The following is a 21,434-nucleotide window of genomic DNA, read 5'->3' as shown; positions in this document are numbered from 1 at the left end:
CTGCACCGTGGGGCACCGGTGAGGCTGTACCTCAAAACCTGCATTCAGCTTTGGGCTCCTCATGACAAAAAAACATGGAGGTGCTTGAGTGTGTGCACAGAAGGACAATGGAACTGGGGAATGGCGTGGAGCACAAGTCTGATGAAGAAGGGCTGAGGAAGGTGGAGGTGTTTAGCACAGAGAAAAAGCACCTCAGTGGGGACCTTATGGTTCTCTCCAGCTCCCAGAAGAGAGGTTGTAGCCAGGTGGGGGTTAGTGTATTCTCCCAGGAAACCAACCATACTGTAGCTAGCACAGGCTTTTCCCATGAGAATCCTTTTTGTGTTTTATAAATAAAGATAAAGTTTGGATGTTATTAAAAACGGTGTCCCAAGATCTGGACGGTGCAGGCCTGGCCAGTCAGGCCTAGGGGAAGGTTTCTGATCGACCAATCCGGGTGATTTTTGAAAACTCTGTATATATGATTGAATCAAAACAATAAAGGTCATTCCTTCTTGCCACTGAGAACTGGTGCATTCTTTACTCTGATAGCTGCTCAACAGCGACACCATACGACCAGACGAAATTTCCTCAAGTTGCTCCATGGGAGGTTTAGATTGGATCTCTAGGAATTATTCCTTCACCAGAAAGGATATCAAGCTTGTGAACAGGCTACCCAGGAAAATGGCTGAGTCAGCACCCTCAGAAAGATTTCAGTTCTTGTTGATTTGGCATTTGGGAGCCTGGCTGATTGGTGGAGTAGGCAGTGTTAGGTTTAGGTTGGACTGTGTGATCTTCAGGGAAATACCTTTCAGGGTATTTTCAACCCTTGACATCAGTTTTGGGGATCCCTGAGAGAGCCAGGAGGGTGGAACATTGTACTCCTAGAATGGAGAGAGCAGAGAGGGGCAATACCAGAGCTGGGGGATCCCTGGCAGCCTGCAGGGGTGGGGGAGGCTGGAGATGAGGCAGGGCTGGGACACTGTGACACTGAAAGGGGTGATGGGGAGAGGGGGGAACCCCGAGTGCCTGGAGTGGGGGGAGCCTGAAGAAGGGGACCTGGGAGCCCTGGGAGCCAAAGCCAAATCAGGGAAGAAGGGACCCCTGGGAGCACCAAAACCCCACGGCATCCCTAAGCAGGACCCAGGAGAAAGAGGGATCCCCAGGACCCACGGGAGGCCAGCAGCTTTGAGAAGGAGGAACCCCAGAACCCCAAAGACAGGAGACTGGAAAGGGGGAACTCCTGGGAGGCTTTTTCTGAACTCATTCTTGACTTTTGGAGGATTTTATAGACACAAAACACCTGGTGACTTCTAGAGCTGGACTTGGGCAGGAGGAACCCCCAGCCCAAGGCACTCACACCTTTTTTGTACCCAAACCAGGATTTCCTTTGCTCAAACCTGGGCCAGATGGAGAAGGTGGCTGTGAGGAAGAGGAAGATGCCCCAGGACCCCCAGGCAGGTGAGGAGGAAGTCACTGCCCCTTTCCCCCTCTCTTCTTCTCCATCTCCCAGCCCAGCATCGCCCCTGGCTGCAGGACAGCCCTGCTGCTGACACTGTCCCACTGGGGATGGATTGGGGGATCTCCTTCCCCTTCCCCCTGGCATGGAGGCAAATCCCAAATCCTCTCCTTGTCCTTCCTCCCCCAGGCAGTGAGCTGAGGACAGAGACCAAGGAGGGGAAATCATTGGGGCAGATCCTCATGAAAGAGGCTATTTTGAGCAGTTCCATGACACATGAATTGAACAGGGAGGAAAAGCCCCAGAGATGCTGCAGAAGGAGGGACTGCAAACCCAGCCCAGGGTGCTCTGAGGAGGAAAGACCCAACCTGTGCCAGGGAGGCAACAAGAACTTCAGACAGAGTTCAGAGCTGCAGTTTCCTGAGTAGGTTCATGATGGGGAGAAGCCCTACAAGTGATTGGATTGTGGGAAGAGTTTCAGCAGGAACTCCCACTTGATCCACCACAAGAGGATCCAAACAGGGGAGAGGTCCTACAAGTGTTCCAAGTGTGGGAAGAGGTTTCAGAGCAGTGGCAACTCCTCCTGCACCAGTGTATTCACACAGAGGAGAGGCCCTTCTGCTGCCCTGACTGCAAGGTCTTCAAGCTCAACTCCCACCTCATCACCCACCGGCGCATCCACACTGGGGAGAGACCCTATGAGTGGCCTGAGTGTGGGAAGAGCTTCTCCAGGAGTTCTGCCTTGACCCAACACCAAGGGAGCCACCAGTAAGGGAAGCCCTGTGAGTGCCCTGAGTGCAGGAAGAGCTTCATGCACTGCTCCAACTTGATCACCCATTGGAGACCCACTTTAGGAAGAGCCCTGGTGAACCACATTAGAAAGACACCTGGCTGGTGGCTTCCACGTCCTCCTGATTCCCTGTAGCCACCTGGACTAATGCAGTGGCAGGGACATCCTTTGGGACTTAGATTGACATTGGACACTCATTAGGAAAGCTGATTTATTAACTTTACACCCTAAAAAATGTCACCTGCTCTGTCCAGTTGTTGTTTCAGGTCGCATCAAGCAATGATGGAGGTTCTTGGAGGTCTTTTCCGATCTAAATAATTTCCTTCTTCATCCTGTCAAAACATCCAAAACTGGGGTAAAAATAAAAAAAATTACACAGATCTAAAGCTGCACCATTTTCCCAGGATTCTAGGGTGAATTTGGGGTTCAGTGGGATATTCAGGAGGATTTGTGTGTTCTGGGGCCATTGAACCAGGCAGAAGGGGCCACAATCTCATAGTTGTGCCAGCAGAACATGTCCACCTGAGCCCATCTGTTCTCCAGGAATTCAGGTTTTCTGTCCCAGTCCCTGGTCTGGGTCTCCCCATTTGGGCTGTGCCCCGAAAGTGCCCAAATTGCTGCTGAAGTGCCCAAGCTGCTCCCAGCTGTGGATGTTCCTGTCCACCAACCTCTCCTGGTCAGTGCCATGGGGGTTTGGGAGTGGGTTTAGGGAATCCTGGGGCATCAGGAGAGGCTTTTGTGGCTCTTGGGGGCTTCTGTGGTGCTTGGAAGGGGCTAGGTGGGGTGTGTTAGGGAGTTTTGGGGTCCTGGCCAGGCTGTGTGGCTTGGAGAGAATGTGGGTGGGTCTTGGGGAAGAAGGGAAAGGGGTTATGGTGTCTCTTGGGGCCATTGATATTGCAGGGAGTGGTTTGGAAGGATCTTAGAAGGAGCTGTGGGGTGGCTGGAGGGGCCTGAGAGTGGCTGTGGGGTTGGGAGGGGATTTGTGGCAATTGTGATCCCCCAGACCCCAAAGCTGCTACCACATGCTGCCCCCCAAGATGCTCCTGGGGGTCGAGGGCTCCATGTTGGAGTTCCTCCTCCTGGCACTTCAGGAGAAGCTTCAAGATCCCCAGGGGTCATGTGTGTCCCACCCAGAGCGTGTGTGACCCCCCCCATCCCAGTGTCACCCCCTTTTCCCTCCCCACAGGGCTCCTGACCCAGCTCCTGCTCCCCCAGGAGGGAATTTGGGGAGGGGGCAGAGGGGGTGCACAGCCCCTGCTGGGGGATGACCCTGAGCCAGTGCCCTTTGTTTAGCACCAACCTGGGCTTGGGATGCAGGAGGAAGAGGCTGATGGGAAGCAGATCCTGCAGGTGGGACAGTGCTTGGGGTCAGGGCAAGGTCCTGCCTTGACCCCGGGGGGACAGGGGACAGGGGGGACCTGGGGGAGGAGAGACCCTGCTGTGCACGAGCAGCATTGGACTTCTCTGGGGGAACTGTGAGGGGGGGCTGGGGCAGAGTGACCTCCCCAGTGACCTCACACAGCCCCTGGGATGTCACACATCCACCTTGTCATGTCATAAAGCCCCCCTGGGATGTCACACAGCCCCTGGTGATGTCACATATCCACCTAGTGATGTCATACAGCCCCCCTGTTATATCACAGCCCACTCTGGGATGTCACTGCCTCCACTGGGATGCCACACAGTAAATCTGTGATGTCACACCTGTGCTGTGACGTCACAGCCCCCTCTGTGATGTCACACAGCCATCTTGTGATGTCAAATCCCTTTCAGTGGTAGGACACTACATCCTCTGTGATGTCACACAGCAAGTCCGTGATTTAACAGCTGCCCTGTGATGTCACACAGTCCCCCCTTTGATGTCACAACCCATTCTGTGTTGTCACTACCCATTCTGTGATGTCACACAGCCATTCTGTGATGTCATGGCCCACTCTGTGATGTCACACAACTGCCCTGGGATGTCACAGCCCTAGCTGCAATGTCACAACCCTGCTCTGTGATGTCACACCACCACACTCTGGTGTCACAGCCCACTCTGTGATGTCCCACAGGCAGCTCTGTGATATCACAGCCCACTCTATCATATCCCATCATCATCCTGTGATGTCACACTCCTCTCTGTGATGTCACACAGCCTCCTCTGTGTCACAGCCTGCTCTGTGATGTCACACATTCCCTCTATGATGTCATAGCTGCTTGATGACCTCACACAACCCATTCTGTGATGTCACACAGCCCCTTTCTGACATCACAGCTGCTCTGTGGTTCTATGACTGCCACAGAGGTGTTCCCAAAAATTCAGTAAAATAAAAACCTTCTTAACACCAGTGCAGCATTAAGCAGCAGCATTCTTTATTCATCCAGATGCACAGGGAAGAGCTCCTCCCAAAGCTGTGCATGCTGAGCACAGGAAAGTTCCTGTTTCTATCCTGTATTTTACAGACCTATTCAATGATTGTCCCAGAATAAACTTACATATTATCATCTTTTCCCAAAATCATTACCTTATTTCCCTCCACCCTTTGCACATCTGTTCTTCTGCCCTGGGGCTCTCTTTGGTGGTCCCTGGTGGTTGGTGACCCCAAAGTCCTACCTGACTGCCTGGTGAGCTGGTAGAAGTTGGCACACCTGGGCTGATTGCTTCCTACAGAATAAGCATTGTGTGGTTCCAGGGGCCAGGGGGTTTTGGACAATAAGCATTGTATGAACCCACCAGGTGCAAATGATTCTTCATCTGGCAACATTCCCCCCCTTTGAGGCTTGGGAAGCTTCTCTTCCCTTCAAGCCTTCATAAGCCTCACTCTGCTCTTTTACTCACATCCCATGAGTTCTTCACCTGCATTCCTAGCCATGCTCTTCACACAGCTTAAAACAAGTGTCATAACCACAATTATTACTAATTATTACTATGATTACTGATCCAAATTATACTTTACAAAAGTAAGGCCAACCAAGCAGTCAGAGAAAATCCAAGTCCTTTAAATATTTTATTTAACCAATTACTTTCTAATCCTCCCCTTAATTCCCTGCTGGATGCAGCAACCGATTTTATCCTCTCTACCTGATCATCCAATTCAGCATCACATTTGCAATGTGCACACAACAAGTGTTGTTGTTTCAATTCAAGGATCCACATACTCCAGTTAACAGCAAAAGATCTAATGCCAGTTTGTTCTGCAAGGTCATTTTAGTTGTGGCTTGCAATTGTTCATTTATTTCAGGAAACCCCAACCGAGTTGCATTCACTAAAGTTCCCATTTGCAGTCCAATGGTGTGTGTTTGGTCTGTTCCTAAAGGCAGATCTTTGAGGAGTAAAGATGGATTCTAAAATCCATTGCACTGCAGTTCCCATGCTGGGATGTTTCCAAGGTTCATCCCCTTTAACCTTTCCCCACAGTTGGGTTCCCAGGGGTGACTCCTTCCACAAGGGACATAACCTTAATACCCCAAGTGTCCACTGTGCTCTTGATTCCCCCAAGGGCAAATGTGTGCTCCAAATTCCATCATTTCCCACCCATCCTGAGTGAACTAATGATTTTACCATGTCCTGCTGACAGTCTGTGTCTCTCCAAGCCTCACTGTTTGTTAGGTGAGACCTAACAGGTGTCATTAAGAAAGGCAGAATAATTTCTACAAACACATCCCAGCCTTAGAGCCTGGGCCACAGCCATGAGCCACTGTACCTCAGGATTCCAAATAGTTCCAGTGTCTATCCAAATGCAATTCCACTTTTCCTATGTCCTGGGATCCTTTGGCCTTGACCTTATTAAATCAGGATATTTTATACCCACCTGGAAGGGGTCCTCTGGGAGGCCTGGGCTCCCTTCCCAGTCCAGACACCACTGAACTGGCTGGATATATTCCCATTGTCCTGTCTGAGGGCTGTTCCATACTTCTGGAATTTGACATCCCCAGTGCAATCTGTTAGCCAATAGGTATTTCCTGAGGTGATTTCCAGATCCAGTTTTGAGATGTTACAATTCTCAACAGTATCGTTTGGATGTCTAAGAATTCCTTTGGAAGGAATATTCTCCTTCCATCCCTTTCCATTTGCCCTGGGTGCTATTTCCTTCCCACATGTGTTCCCAGATTTTTGTCAAAGTGCTGACTAAAGCTCCCTGTGGAATTGGATTTTCTGCAGAGAAAATGTGTTGGCAAACAAGCTGTTATAGGGGTTACCTTCTGTAATCGGACAAAATCTTGCACTAATTTTAAGAACAAATTCCTCTCCTCAGAGATTAATAATATAGTTTCTATATCTGTTTCTAAAACAGTAGGAGATATATATATGTGTGGCTAGCACAGAGTTTTCCCATGAGAATCCTTTTCTTTCTCCTTCTTGTGTTTTATAAACAAAGATAAAGTTTTGTGGGGAATTAGCTAATAGAAAAAGAACATACAGACTTAAATAAGCTGTTTCTTAACACTTAACAAGCCGCTTCTTAACAATAGCCATATTCAGCCAACTATTAATTAGATACCTTCGTCCAATCAGCGATCTAAGGTCACCATGACTTTCTACAACATGGAGGTTGTAGGAGCCGTCGAGAATGCGTTAATTGGTAGCAAGAATGCTGAAATCAGGCATTATAGATAAACATAGATACATGTTAAGGCAAGTAGCCAAACTTAGGGCGTGGAAGTATATAACCAACAGTATTGTATGATTACAGAATATGCATGAGTTAGTTAACTACACTATAAAACTGTAAACTGTAAATCAATAAACTGAAGCTTGTAGTAAATCCATATTGGATTGTCAAGCCTCCGTGTCTCGGCAAAGTTTGGATGTTATTAAAAACAGTTCAGGCCTGGCCAATCAGGCCTAGGGGGAGGCTTCGACCTGACAAATTTGGGTGACCTTTGAAAAGTCTATATAAGATGGAATTAAATAATAAAATCTTCTTCTGGATGCCACATTTTGAACCTGGGTCTTCTTACTCTGCTAGGAGCTCAACAGCGACATATATGTGTATATATATACATATATATATATAAAACCTCCAGGGTCTCAGTCAGTTTTCTCTCTGCTGTATTTAATGTGTGGTTGCTGGTTTTACCTGCATGTGATGAACCCAGGGTTTGATTCCTTCCACCCTGAGGGCAGTGTAGGTTACCAGGAGGACTTGGAAAGCTCCTTTGCACTTTTCCTTCAAGGGTTCAGAACTCCAACTCTTTACATACACAAAATCCCCAGGCTGGAATGGATCAACAGGGGCATCCACAGCAACTGGTCCCAACAGGGTTATAAACTCCTTTCCTAAAGAAATCAGGTATAGATTTACATCTGTTTCTCCCTTTGAATGGATTTCTCCAGGAACTGATGGTGTTTGGTACAGCCAACCCTACAGCAATTCACTGGTTTTGTCCCTGGCTGAATTCTGACTCACAGAAGAGCCAGAGGAAGGGTCTGGGGCCATTTTAAAGAGGTTTCTTGGCACATTTTACTAATTTGTTGTTTCAAATTCTGATTCATCCATTCCACCTTCCCACTCACCTGAGATCACCAAGGGCTGTGTCAGTCCCTTTTGATACCCAGGGTTTTGCTCAGCTGTTGCACCACATCTGCTATAAAATGGAGACTTCTCTCTGAAGACAACCCAAGTGGCCCCCAAATCTTGGTATGATTGATTAAGCTTAATTTTTACCACTTCCCTGGATTTATTGGTATGACAGGGAAAGATCTCTGGCCATTCGGAAAATTTGTCCACCATTACCAAAAGATACTGATTCCAAATTTGTCTGGGTAATTCAGAGAAATCCATTTCCAATAACTTCTAGATTAATTTCCCTCTTTAGCTGTTCCAGGAAGTGGCCTTTTCCTATTTATGGGATTGTTTTTAAATAAATGGAACAATGCACTGTTACAGATTTTGCAATTTCATTCTATCCCACAGCAAGCTCAGAATTTCAGACATTAGATATCATGAACTCAGTTCCCCAGTGGGTTTTGTAGTGGGCTTTTTCCTTTATTTCCCTCATTACAAAAGGTAATCCCTCCATCCCTCTTCATTCTAAGTGGCTTTTAACATATTTGCTAAACATTGATTTGTACAGGGTTCCACTCCCCTCCCACTCGGTTTGGGGGGGTCTCATCTCGTCTTTTAGCACCCCTTCTCCCCTTTCCCATCTCCTAGCCGCCGCCCCCCTTCTCACCGCGCCCCCCGCTCACCCCTTCCTTCTGGAAGGATTTGTGATTTATGCCAGGCACAGACACTGAACCTCACCCCAAACTGCCCCGGTGCCATTGCTGTCCCCTGGGCACTGGGCAGCTGCTGTCCCAGGGGAAGCAGGGACACAAACGAAGCCAAGTGCAGCCCAGCTGCCCACGCTGATCCAGACGAGCCCCAGGGACAAGGTCCTGCAGAGCCACACGGAGCCCTCGGCTCCTGGCTGGCAATGGCTTGTGTTGTGGCTGCCCCAGCGGCCAGAGCGAGTCCTGGAGCTCCCCAGCTCCTGCAGCAGGACCCAGGTTCCACCTGCTCTGCCAGGCCCTGGCCAGGGGCCAGCAGATCCACTGGCTCCATGCAAAGGGGATGTTCAGGAACATCCAGACCTTGAGCTGATGTTTGTAAAGCTGCAGCTGGCAGAGTTCTGTGGTGCAGGAGACCCAGCATGGGAAGAGGAGACCTACAAATTTGAGACCTACAAAATTGAGACCTGAGCCTCAAATGTTGCTGCGCTCTAAATTTCTGCTGGAGAAAGTTCTTCCTCTCCGGGAAGAGATCCTGGGATGAGAGAAAAGCAAAGTTTGTGGCTGGTGAGAAATTTCCTATGCAGAGAGAGCAGAGGAGCTGCAGGTGGTAGCTGGGAGCCTGGGAGGAGGGAGGGGTGAGCAAGGCGTTTTTTTTGGGTTTGTTTTAGTTCTCCTTCTCATACTGTGATTTGCTTGGAATTCAATTCCCTTAATTTCCCTAACTTGTGTCTGTTGTGCCTGTGACAGTGACCAGTGAGTGACTTCTCCCTGCCCTTATCCCAGCCCACGAGCCTTTCCTCCTGAGTTCTGTGTCCTGCACCTGTGAGGACAGTGACAGAGCGGCTTTGGTGGCACCTGGCACCCGGCCAGGGCCAGCACAGCCCAATAATCCCTGCAATTCATTCCCTCCAGGAAAGGTTCGTGAAAAGAGCAAACAGGACTGTGGAGAAGATTCCTGGAAAACTGAAACAGCTTTCAAGAAGTGAAATGAAAATGTAAAGAAACAATCCACAATGTTTTCCTCTATTTATTTCTATGCTCCCCTTTTCCATGTTGCACTACTTCTCCATGCCACTAATTGCAATAGGATCTCACCTCTAAGATCTATGGCTTAGCAAGTTTTAGACTCCCTGAAATACCATGAGTTAAACAGAGTTTGTCTTCCCCCGTTTTTCTTGGAAAGCAATGCTGAAGACATAAGTGCAGTGCTTGGGTTGGGAATGAACTCTAGAGACAGGGAATGTGCCCCGGTAGTGTTTGACCCTCAGCAGGGACAATGCACAACAGCAGCCAAGGGGATTGCTGTGCCACTGTGCAGCAGTCAAGCCTCTGGATGTGGGCTGAACACGGCAAAGTTCCCGTGTTTGGACAGACTCAGGGGCTGCCCCCGGGGGCGCGCGGGGCTCGGCCGTGGGGCGCGCGGGGGCGAGCGGGGAACGGACAAACGGCCACTCGGACAAACGGCCCCGGAGCTTCAGTTGCAGCAGCGGCAGCGGCGGCAGCGGCGGCAGCGGCGACAGCGGTGACAGCGGTGACAGCGGTGACAGCGAAAGCTCTTCGACTCCCTCCGCCCTATTCTCCTGCTCCTCCTCTCTCTCCCCCTTTCTCTCAGCCTCTCCCGCTGTCCCTTTCCCTGTGTCCCTTCCTTTCCCAGTGTCCCTCTCTTCCTGCCATCTCGGGCCATGCCCCAGGCTCGCCCCCAGCCCCGGCCGGGGCTGCCCCCTCCCCGCCCCTGGGCGTCCCGCCGCGCTCTCGCCTCCGCCCGGCTCTGGCGAGCCTGGCTGTGGCGCTGCTGGGCGGGCATCAGTGGCTGGGTCTGGGGCAGCATCGCCACCCTTTGGCTCCGCCTGTCCCGAGCCTGGCCCCGGCCCCGACGCGGGGTCCAGTCCCGACCCCAGTCCCGGCCCCAGCCCCGAACTCCAACCCGAACCCGGCCCCAACCGCAGCCTCAATCCCGGCCCCAGCCCCAGCCCCAGCCCCGACCCCGCACCCGAACCCGGCCCCAGCCCCGACGGCGGCCCCAACCGCAGCCCCAGCCCCAGCTCCGGCCCCGACCCCAGCTCCGGCCCCGTTACCGACTCCTCCCAGGGCCCGCGGAGGACACACACGGCTCGGCCGCTCCCGCCGCCTCCGTTGCTCCTTCCCCGGCCCGAGCTCCGCCGCTCGGCAGTCCGGCCGCCGGCCCCGAGCCGCCCGTGCCCCATTCAGAGGGGGATGCCCGGCCCGGGGCGGTGCACAGGCGGTCGGAGGCCGTGTGTGGCCCCGGGCCGAGCGCTGACGGCCGCGTGTCGCCCGCAGGGAAGGCGCAAGAGGCCCTGCAGGAGCGGTACCGGCTGGGCGAGCTGCTGGGGAAAGGAGGATTCGGCGCCCCGGTGAGTGGCAGGGCTGGTGGAGGAGGAGGAGGAGGCGGAGGAGGGAGGAGGAGGAGGAGGGAGGGCGGAGGAGGGAGGAGGAGAAGGGTGGGGCTCGGCAGGGCGGGCGGCGAGCTCAGTCCGTTGCTGTCTCTTGCTCGCAGGTTGCCATCAAATGTGTGTCGAGGGACCGCATCCGGCGTTGGGGCGAGTTGGTGAGTGAGCGGGGCCAGCGGCAGAACCCGGGCCGTGCCGGGCGGGGATAAGCCTGGGCCCGGCAGGGTGGAAACCCCCAGGAGTCCTGGAGGGAGAGTGGGCGAGGGGTGAGCGGGGGACGCAGAGCATCCCGGGCTGGGTGAGGTGTCCCAGAGCCCTCGCACAGCTTCAGCCCCACTGACAGCACCTTGGTCCTCTCGCAGCCCTACGGCGCCCGTGTGCCCCTTGAGATCGTGCTGCTGGACAAGGTGTCCACAGGGTGTGCTGGTGTCATCCAGCTCCTGGAGTGGGTTGAGCTCCCCAACGACTTCCTGCTGGTGATGGAGCGTCCGGAGCGGAGTCGGAACCTCTCCCATTTCCTGGCGGAGCGGAGGTTCCTGCCGGAGGAGGAGGCACGGGGGATGTTCCGCCAGGTGCTGGAGGCCGTGCAGCACTGCACCAGCTGCGGGGTCCTCCATAGAGACATCAAGCCCGAGAACATCCTGCTCGATCTGGCCACCGGGCAGCTAAAACTCATCGACTTTGGCTGCGGCGCCTTCCTCCGACGCACAGCCTACACCCAATTTGCAGGTGAGCCCTCCCAGGGGATGCTTCTGGGCATCTCATGGCCCAGCCGTGGTGTAGCACCGGGGCTTCCCCTGTTGCTGCCAGGCATGGGATTAACTCTTCAGCCAAATTGCTTTTGAGTGGGCGTTGAATGGGGCAGCTTGCAGCCCTGTTGACCACCTTCACCACCCACTCTGCCTTGGGCTGGGGCTGGGGCAGCCAGTCTGACAAAGCCCAATGAGTGCAGCAGTGAGGGGGTCAGAGCCTGTGCCCCAGCCAGTTTGGTGGGCAGGCGAGAATGGGCTTGGACTGCTCCACTTCCCTTGTTTGCCTTGGCCTATTAATGTTTTTTGGGGGCAACGTAGGCAGGGATAAGAGTGGTTTTTCCCAGCACTGAGAGTGTTTTTACTTTTCATGTCATGATTGGACCTCCCCAGGGCTTTTGCTGCCCTCTTCCAGCCCCAGTGGCTTCTTTTCCAACCCCAAGTTTGTACACAAGTCCCAGGTGCTGGCGAGAGGGCAGCAGGTCACCCCATGTGCCACTGGTGCAGCCCTTGCATGCCCATGGTCGTTGGGGTGAGGCTCTGGGAGCAGCAGCATCCCCTGATGAACTCCATCTATATTCCATAGGAACCCTGTCCTACAGCCCACCGGAGTGGATCTACCTTAAATTTTACAATGGCGAGGCAGCAACAGTCTGGTCCCTGGGTATCCTGCTGTACCAGATAGTCTGTGGGAAGCACCCATTCAGGAAGGGACAGGAGATCATCTGGGGGCAGATCTTGTTCCCACGACAGCTCTCTCAAGGTAAATCCTAATGTCCCGGGTTAATGATGAGACTCTCTCTCCTCCGAGAGCAAAGGGCCCCGACACCCCCTCCCCCACCCACAACAGAACCTCTCAGATGAAAGTGAAGAAAAAACTATTTATTTAACAAAACCACGCAGAGTGCCCTACAAGGCACAGGGGAAGGGGAGAAACAAGGTGAAAGGCAGTTATTCAACCTGATTAAAAAGTCCTTTTCTCAGACGCAGTCCCTCTCCTCCTCGCCCCCCACCCGGGGCCGGGTGGAGCTCCCTGGAGAGCTCTGCTGTCCTCTGGCCCTCCTGGGTCTCCGGGTGGCAAAGCAGATCGAAGAGAAGGGGTCCAAACGAGGAAAAAGAAGAAGAATGGAAAAAACGGGAACAGAGCTCACTCCGACCCCCGTCCAGCACGCAGTCTCTGCCGGGCGACGAATCCTCCCCCGGAGCGAGGCTTGGGGAAAATGTTTTCAAAACAACCCGCGTTTCTCTCTGCGGCTGGGTGCAGTTAAAGAGACAGGACCACACAGTTTTTTTTTTCTTTCTTGGGCATATAAGCCAACGATAGGGGATAAAGGATTATCATATCATCAATCCAAGACACCTAATCTCTATGGCATAGGGGGAATCCCAGTGTTGGGAGAGAGCAGCAGGCTCATGAGCATCCTGCTCTGGCAGCTGCTGAGGAGGTGGCACATGTGCTGCTCTCCTACTCTCCTCCAAAACAGAGAATCCCTGGGGAAGTTTAGGCTGAGCTCTGAGCACACCCAGCATGGCCTGGGCACGGGAATGGGGAGGGAAAAGTGGACAGGAGCCTTCTCCAACTGACTGGCAGTTTCTGGTTTCTCTCCTCAGAGTGCCAAGGTATTACTAAGAGGTGCTTGTCCATAGAACCCTTGGACAGGCCATCGTTGGAAGAACTCTTAAATGACCCTTGGATTCAGGCTGTTCATCTGCCCTAGAAGATGGGAGAGATCCATGTGCACAGTTTGATCCAGGGGCCTGGCAGGTAACAGGTCCACACATCTCTTGGCAATATGAAGCAAAGAAAACCAGACTTGTTTTGACCTGCTTGTAGCTCTGAGCAGGGATCATCAGAAGGGAACTCACAGCACTTGTGCTGGAGCTGAGCTGGAGATGTGCTCTGGCAAGCACTGGTGGCCACCATCTGCCCTGGTTTTGCTTGTCCTGGTTCATTGTTGTCTGGGGCCCTGGGCAGAACACTAACAGCCTGGTGTGGCCCCCAGGGAAGGAGCAGGAGCCCCTGGAGAAGCTGGACCAGATGGGCTGCTGCTGAAGACGCCAAGGACAACTTCAAGGATTAGCACTTCTTCCTCAACCTGGCCATCTGTAGCTGAAGATAATTGATGTTGATTCTGGCGCCTTCTGCAAAGACACACTCCAAACCTAATGTGCAGGTGAGTCCCCAGCCAGGGGATGCTCTGGGCATTGCACAGCCTGGCTGGGCACCAAAGTTTCCCCTTTTGCTGGGGTGGATGCAAAGAATTCTTCAATTGTCTGCCAAGCTGCTCTTTGGCTCTGGGCATCTGTTGAGGAGGTGGATCTGCCATGGCTGGCTGGAGGCTGGGCACATGTCCTGCCCTCCTGCTCTCCTCCCAGAGGCAGCAATGATGGGGAGGTTTGGGCACAGCTCTGAGCACAGCCAGCATGGCCTGGGCACTGCAGGCAGTTGAGACAAGGGGGACAGGAGCCTTCAGCTGATGGGCAGTTTCTGGTTTCTCTCCTTCCAGCCGAGCTCTGTGGATGCTGAGGCTGCTCTGGGCTCTGCCAGGGCTCTGCTGGGGCTCAGCCCTGGGCACGGCTGGGTCTGCTCTGCCCTCCCATTGCTCTGACAGCTCTGCATCAGACGAGCCTGTTCTGAGCACACCGACAGAGCTTTCTGCTTGTGCAGGTGAGTGAGACTCTCCTGCAGGCCCAGAGATTGCAGTGAGGGATACACATCCAATTGGCCAGAACCCAAACACTCCACAGTCCCAGCAGAACGCCTGTATCTCCACAGGATGTTTTGTCTGTCCCACCCTTCACTCCTTTTGGGTTTGAATTGTGCAATTGCATTTCTTCCTCCTCTAGAATGCCACGAGTGAGCCAAACCTGGCGAGTGGGCTGTGTTCCTAAGGCAGTGCAGTCTGGAGTTGGTGAATGAAGAATTGCCCTTCTCCACTTCCAAACCAGAGCAAAAAGCTGTAAGTGGGACTTTGCATCTTTACAAAACTACTGACAATTTCAGAGGGAATGTACAGCTCATTCACAGAGTGAGAAGGAAGGGCATCTTCTTAATGAGATGGGGATCAGCAGAATTTAGATTCCCAGTCCTGCTTGGAGATGGCAGGGCAAAAAGCAATTTCCTATTGCTTCAACCACAATTTAAAATAACAATATTGGAAACAAACCCCAAAATCTATTAAAAAAGGCTGCTGAGGGTCAGGAAGATAGATCCATGCTATCAGCACATTGACAAAGTAAATAACTGAGTTCTCTTTTACAAAAGATCAGTTACCTCTTAATCCAAAGTTACAGAAGATTTTAAACTACACACCTGAGTTTTGTTTTTATCTTTCACATTTCATCTATTTTTTTTTCTTTTCCCTTTTTTTTTCTTAAACCAGAAAACATGTGCTAAGAAAGAAATGCTCTTTGCTCCTGGTTCTCATGTGAAGCAGCTCCCTTCCCTCTGGCCCCGGGGCTTGGGGCACTGTCAGCACCTGCTGCTTCAGCCACTGCTTCTGCTGGCATTGAGAGCAACAAGCAGATTGTGGCTGATCCCGAGGGAGCAGCAGGGCCTGGAGCTGATCCCTGAGTCTGGGGCAGGGCTGGACAAATGACCCCACAGCAGCAGCAGCAGCAGGAAATGGAGCTGACTTTGAGCACAGCCCCTGCCACTCTTGCCTCCTGTTTGCAGTGGTGTCACAGCAGCCTGAGGCACCTGAGAGCCCTCAGTGCCAGCAGGGACTTGAGATGGCAGGCCCTGGGCTCCTGGAGGTTGTGCAAGGAACGGAGCTGGGGACTCCCTGTCCATATGGAGCTTGCAGATGGAAAAGGCTGCTGTGCCCAGGCAGCTCCAAGGGCAGAGAAATGAGGCTCTTGATCTGGGCCAGTTCCACAGTCCTGGGCAGCAGCCAGTGAGCAGAGGGGGAACAGAGGGCACAGCAAGAGGGACAAAAGCAGTCAAGTGCAGAGACTGGAGAGAGCCACACCTGGCAGAAGGAACAGCTGCTTCCTTGCACTCTTGAAGAAAGCTCTTGGCTGTTTCAGAGCACTGAAAGGCGTGAAGGGCAGAGAGGAGGCAACACCAAACAATGCTCCTGTTTTCACACCCTCCCCTCTCAGTATCCAGAAGGAATTGGATGAACTGTATTCTTCTCTCTAAGTCATCTTGTCCAGCATAAGCAGCTCAGCACCAGGAGCTAAAGGGCCTGAAGCCTTAGGCCTCCAGAGCTGACCAAGAGGGAACTTTCTGAGCAAATTAATGCTGCTAACATGGACCAAGCTAAATCCAGCAGATAGAATACTGGAATTATAGAATCCTTTCTGTTGGAAGAGACCTCTGAGCTCATCAAGCCCAGCCGTTCACCCAGCACTGTCAGCCCAGCACTAAACCACATCCCTGAAGTGCCAAGGCCTGAACAAGAGGCCTGACTGAGGCCTGAACAACAGGCCCTGAGCCAAAGGTGACCTCTCCATCAACCTTCCAACCAAAGGTTATCTTTGTATCCACTCATTACCAAAATATGCACAGTCATTAGCGCTGTGATACATGTATCTGTCACCGAATCTGCAGGAAAATATACAAAAACCCTCCAACAACATTTTAATGTTAGAGAGTGAAGGCATTACTTTATTATCTGGCCAGGATGCACCACCGAAATCATCTCATCCACACATAGCCCGGCTTTGCAGAATCATTCCATGATACATAGCTTTTGCTCGATTTCTCAGATATTTTATACAGTAAAAATACATAGGAAAGCATTGGGTCAGTGTTCATTGGTCTAAAGTTGAGCAAACACCCAATATTCAGTCTCTCATTGGATCTGAATCTCTTCACCTCTGTTTCTAATTACATTCTTCATTCTTCAGTTTTTCTTATCAGTCCTTTTTCCAGGCCAGGATGTTTTTAGCTCTGCTGGAGGTGGCATGTGTGGTAGCCGTTTGTGATAGCCACCATGTCCTGCTGATAACCACAATGTCCCAGCAGATGTTCTGTTAATAGTCTTTATCTTTCTGGTTAACTTCGGGGTCACTCCCAATCTGTTGATATGCTGAGTCCACCAGACCTCATCTGGTAGAACAATGCCCTGAAAGAAACTTAAAATTTCTTTTCCCAGAGTAAAGACAAACAGAACCCTTTCACTAAAGTTATACAAAATTTTTAACCTGATATATTTTCCAACACAAGCCGCCATCTCCTCTATCCTTCCACTTGTAGGGAAGGATGAGGGAAATAGCAGGAAATGCCAGCAGATCAAGTCTCCATATAACCCTCTCCAAGTATGGCTTTCCATAGAAGCAGAATTCTGTGGAATTTTGATCATGGGTCTGTCCATGCAGCACCACTGCTGCTGGTGACAGACAGGGTCCACCTGTCTCAAAGGGGAAAGGGATCTTTGTGCGGCACATAGCAGGGCTCAAGGAAAAAGCTTCAAAGCAGATTTGAGGAGAGAAAAGGATAAAAGCGGGCTTGCCAGCGAGAAGCCTGGGGGCAGAATGCGAGTGCTTGGGGAACTGTGTGCTACCGAGCTCCTGTGCTCTGCTGTCCCAGTGGAGGCAGGGGATGGAGATTTGTGCAGCAGCAAGGACACAGGAGCTCTTGATGGGCTAGAAACCACAGAAGAGCTTGAGAACAGCCACAGAGGGATTAGGGCTTTTCCCCCCTGAAAAGGTAGCGAGATCAAAAGCTCAACTGAAGTGCTTCCATGCCACTTCATGCAGCATGGACAACAAAGTACAGGAGCTGGAAGTCTTGCAGGGCAGGAAAAGTGTGACATAGCTGCCATCAGAGATCCCTGGTGGGATGAGTCACACACTGGAGTGCTGTAGCCAATGGCAATAAACCCTCCAGAAGCGGCAGGCAAGAAAGGAGAGGCGCTGGGGTCACCTCTATGCCAGGGAGGGCTCCAAGTGTCTAGAGCTTAATGATGGTGCTGATGGGGTTGGGTATTTATCAGGGGTAAGAATCAGGGGGAAAGCTGACAAGGCAGATATCGTTCAGTTTCTGGGTTGGAAAAGCCCTCGGAGCCCAACTGCTCCCCCCAAGGCCACCCCAGATCCGTGTGCCCCCAAATCCACAGGGATTTCAAATTCCTCCAGGGATGGGAACTCCAGCCCTGCCCTGGGCTGGAAAAGCCTTCCTAGGCAGGAATTGTTCCCAAATCCCTACCTGAGCCTCCCCTCACACAGCTGAAGGCTGCTCCCTCTCATCCCATCCCACTCCCTGGGAGCAGATCCCAATCCTGCTGGCTCCAACCTTTCCTGGTTCCATCCCATCCCATTCCCTGGGAGCAGATCCCGATCCCACTGGTCCAACCCTTCCCAGTTCCATCCCATCCCATCCCATCCCATCCCATCCCATCCCATCCCATCCCATCCCATCCCCTGGAAGCAGATCCCAACCCTGCTGGCTCCAACCTTTCCCAGTTCCCCTGGGAACTCTCCCTGGTTCCTGCTGGGGCTGAGCTGCTCCCAGGGCTCTCCCGGGCACTGAGGGGGAAATCCATCCATGGAGAGGAGAGAGGGAGAAGAAAGCTGCAGGCTCTGCTCTTGTGCTTCACTGATTTTATTGGAAAACAGACAAATTCCTAAGGAATTTGAACTCTGCTCTATTCAACCTATTGAATATCCATGGTTTTATATCCTATACTGTAATATATATATGTACAATTTGTAACAAATAGAAATTATTTTCCAATTTTACTTATTCCCTACACATTATCTTCATTTATGGAATTGTAAATGATTCTTCTTATTCTAAATCTCCTTAGTCTCACTACTCTGCTTCTTCTTTCCTTATATGGATTTTTAAATTCTCATTCCTATTCCTCTTATTCTTATTCCTCTTCTTCTTCACAGGTTTTTGAAATTCTTATTCCTCATCTTCCTCACTTCTCTTCTAAATTCTTATACCTATTACCATTCTTATTCTATGGATTCTTAAATTCCTATTCCTCGTCTTTCTCTATGGATTTTTACATTCCTAATCTTATTCCTTTTCTTCTTCTACGCATTGCTACATTCTTATTCTTATTACTATTCTTATTCTTCTATGGATCTTTAAATTATTCTTCTTCCTCTTCTTTGTCTTCGTCATCTTTTTCATTGTCTTCTTTATCTCCATCTTCTTCATCATCTTTCTCATCTCCAACTTCATCATCTTCGTTTGTCTTCATCGTCATCACCGACACTTTTTTGTCTTCATCTTCGTCATCATTGTCTTCACCTTTGTCATCGTCTTCACCATCATCTTCCTCATCTTCATCTTTGTCTTCATGGCCTCCATCTCTTTGTCTTCCTTCTCTCCTTCTTCTCCCTGCTCCGGTTCTAGTTCCTGCATGTTGCGCTGCCATGGGTTTGCAGCCCCATGGTTTTGCAGCCCCGCAGGGCTGGAGAGGCTCTGGAGCCGTGGCTGTGGCCATGCCCGGTCCCTACTCCTCAGCTGCTGCCAGGCAGGGCCAGCAGCAGAGCCGGTGCAGCGCCCGCAGCGCGCGCCCCAAGGACCAGCGCCGTTTGCTGGGAGCTCCTGGCCAGGCGGGCAGCGAGGGGCCGTGGGGGCTGTGCAGGAAAGGCCCTGAGCTCTCCGGCCCTGCCTGCGGCTCTGGGCTGCACAGCTCCAGTGCTCGGTGCTCCACACAGGCCTCCCATGGGGAAGGCACCGGGAGCCCCACTGCCGCCGGGACAGCTTCCGGGGGCAGCTCCAGGATGCTCACCTCATCCCACTCATCCTCCTCTGGGGCCAGGGCCTTCATCCCAAACCCGCTTGTGCTCCCAAAATCCCAGGGCTCCTGCAACAGCTCCTGCTCGCTGTCGTCTTCCCAGCTGGAGTACGCCGAGGCTCCACGGCCACTCCTGAGGAACATGTCCTGGCCCAGGGACGCTTCCCCTCCACAAAGGCCTTGCCCGATGTGTTCTTCCCAGTCGGAAAGTTCTTCCTGGCTCTTGGCATCTCCCGGGGACAGCTCCTGCTCCATGTATTCCTCCCAGTCTGAGGGTTCCTGCAGCAGCTCTTTCTCCAGGTGTTCTTCCCAGTCTAACACTTCCTGGGAGCTCTTGGCTTCTCCCTGGGACAGCTTGGCCTTGTCCTCCTCTTCCTGATCGGAAAGCTGTTCCTCCATCACTGGGCTCAAGGCTTTGGCCCTGAGCCTGCAGGTGACACAGAGCCCTGGGGCTCTGTGCTCTGCCCCTGGGGACAGCTCTGGCTCTGTGTCACCATCCCCCTGGGACAGCTCTGACTCTGTGTCCCATTCAAGCTGGGACAGGTCCGAGTCACTGCTGGACTCCCAGGGTATGTCCCAGTCCAGGATTTCCTCCTCACTGTCCCACAGTGACCCCACCACTGTCCCCTGCTGCTGCTTCCCAGGACTGGGGGGGCTCTGCAGGGCCGGGTCCAGGCTCTGCTCCCTCGGGGCCACAGCTGGCCCTGCCATGGCCGTGCCTACGCTCAGTTCCAGGTCACTGTGTCCCTGCGGCTGCCACCAGCATCCCTGGATCCGTAGCAGGGCTCTGCTTATGCTCTCCCGGCTGAGGCACCATGCCAGCTCCAGCAGAGCCTGGCTGCAGTCTGGGGGGCTCTGTGGGGCACTGCCCAGGCTCGGGGTCCTCAGGGATGGCAGCTCTGGGCCAGGGCTGGGACACTCTGGGGCCTTTTCCTGCTCAGGGGGCTCCTCCTGCCTGGTGGCTGCAGCCAGGGCAGCAGCTGCCAGCTCAGCCTCTATGGCACTGCCCAGGCCGGGAGCCCCCACAGTGTCCCCGGGGCTGGGGGAGCCGGGCCCCTCCAGGGGACAGGGCTGGGGCTGCTCCTCCATTGCTGGGTCTGAGGCTTTGTCCCCAGGGCTGGAGGTGACACCATCCTGCTGGGACGGTGCAGGAGCTGGGGACTCTGCCCCTGGGGACAGCTCTTGGGCTGGGGACTCTGCCCCTGGTGACAGCTCTGGGGCTCTGAGCTCTGCCCCCAGGGACAGCTCTGGTGACAGCTCTTGGGCTGGGGACATCTCTGGGGCTCTGGGCTCTGCCCCTGGGGACATCTCCCACTGGGACAGCTCCCACTGGGAATGCTCTTGCTCCATGGTGTCGCAGCCCTTCCTGGCACCGGGGCTGGGGCTGCCTTTGGCCTCAGCTGTGGCTCTCCTTGTCCACCGCAGATCCCGGCAGTTGCTCCCTCCTCCGCAGCGGCTCTGCCTGGACTGAGCCCCATGGGTGTCCCTGGAGCCCTCAGCCAGGAGGGGTTTGATGTCACAGGGGGCTCTGACGGCACAGAGGCTCTGATGTCACTGTGGGTTCTGATGTCACACCTGCCCCAGCCCAAAGGGCACAAAGTGCGCAAGGTGGCACCGAGGGCACCCCTGGCATCCCAGCCCCGGTGGGGCAGAGGGAACAGCCTGGAGCAGCCCTAGCTTTGGGCATTTGTGGCCCTCAGAGTGACCACGGTAACCTCATGTGGTGCCATGGGGCTGGGGTTGGGATATCCATGGAATGAGGATGAGAAGGAATACTGGGAAAGGCACCAAATCCGAACCCTGGTGGAGTCCGGGAGGTTGAAAACCTCCCAGGAAAGATGGGAAAATGCCCTTTTCCAACAATAATTTTGCTTTTTCCCTGTTTCTACACGATTTTCCTGTCCCTGAGTGGGAACAGCACCCACACCCCGCTCTGAGTCACTCCAGGATTGACTCCAGGTTTATTCCAAACCCAGGGAAAGGAGATTTTTCCATGACAGGATCCAGTCTGGAATGATCCCACTGTGTGTGTGTTGCTCCTGATGCTTCAGGATCCCGCTGAAACCCATCCAATGGAATCCATCTCAGGATGCTGCTGCAGAACATTAAACCCCAAATCAATGGAATTTGCTATATCCTGTCAGCGT

The 21,434-nt window shown here is 52.9% G+C and overlaps 1 protein-coding gene and 1 long non-coding RNA gene across 2 annotated transcripts in view; both read left to right on the top strand.

Moving 5' to 3' along the window:
* The window catches only part of LOC146420204 (uncharacterized), a 59,839-nt gene extending 44,656 nt beyond the window's left edge, over positions 1–15,183 (top strand). The window contains exons 2-4 of the long non-coding RNA XR_014849240.1: positions 14,092–14,252; positions 14,432–14,544; positions 14,968–15,183. This is a non-coding gene — a long non-coding RNA (uncharacterized LOC146420204). The remainder of the gene's footprint in view (positions 1–14,091; positions 14,253–14,431; positions 14,545–14,967) is intronic.
* LOC146420205 (serine/threonine-protein kinase pim-1-like) lies at positions 6,742–12,358 on the top strand. The gene is made up of 5 exons (XM_085048537.1): positions 6,742–6,793; positions 10,253–10,536; positions 10,901–10,993; positions 11,198–11,564; positions 12,171–12,358. The coding sequence occupies exons 1-5, from the start codon at positions 6,742–6,744 to the stop codon at positions 12,356–12,358; spliced, it is 984 nt and encodes a 327-aa protein (XP_084904663.1).
* Positions 15,184–21,434: the final 6,251 nt, after the last annotated feature.

Source organism: Lichenostomus cassidix, unplaced genomic scaffold (assembly GCF_008360975.1).
Source record: "Lichenostomus cassidix isolate B80296 unplaced genomic scaffold, HeHo_3.0 HiC_scaffold_44, whole genome shotgun sequence".
Taxonomy (NCBI): domain Eukaryota; kingdom Metazoa; phylum Chordata; class Aves; order Passeriformes; family Meliphagidae; genus Lichenostomus; species Lichenostomus cassidix.
This window is presented reverse-complemented; position numbering and strand designations above follow the sequence as displayed.

Excerpts from the sequence above, each read along its gene's own strand:
- LOC146420205 (XM_085048537.1), top strand. The coding sequence starts at position 6,742 with ATGACTTTCTACAACATGGAGGTTGTAGGAGCCGTCGAGAATGCGTTA. Across the intron at positions 10,537-10,900 it reads GCCCGCGGAGGACACACACG|GGCGGGCGGCGAGCTCAGTC; the intron begins GCTCGGCCGCTC and ends GGGGCTCGGCAG. Across the intron at positions 11,565-12,170 it reads AGCCTACACCCAATTTGCAG|GAACCCTGTCCTACAGCCCA; the intron begins GTGAGCCCTCCC and ends TATATTCCATAG.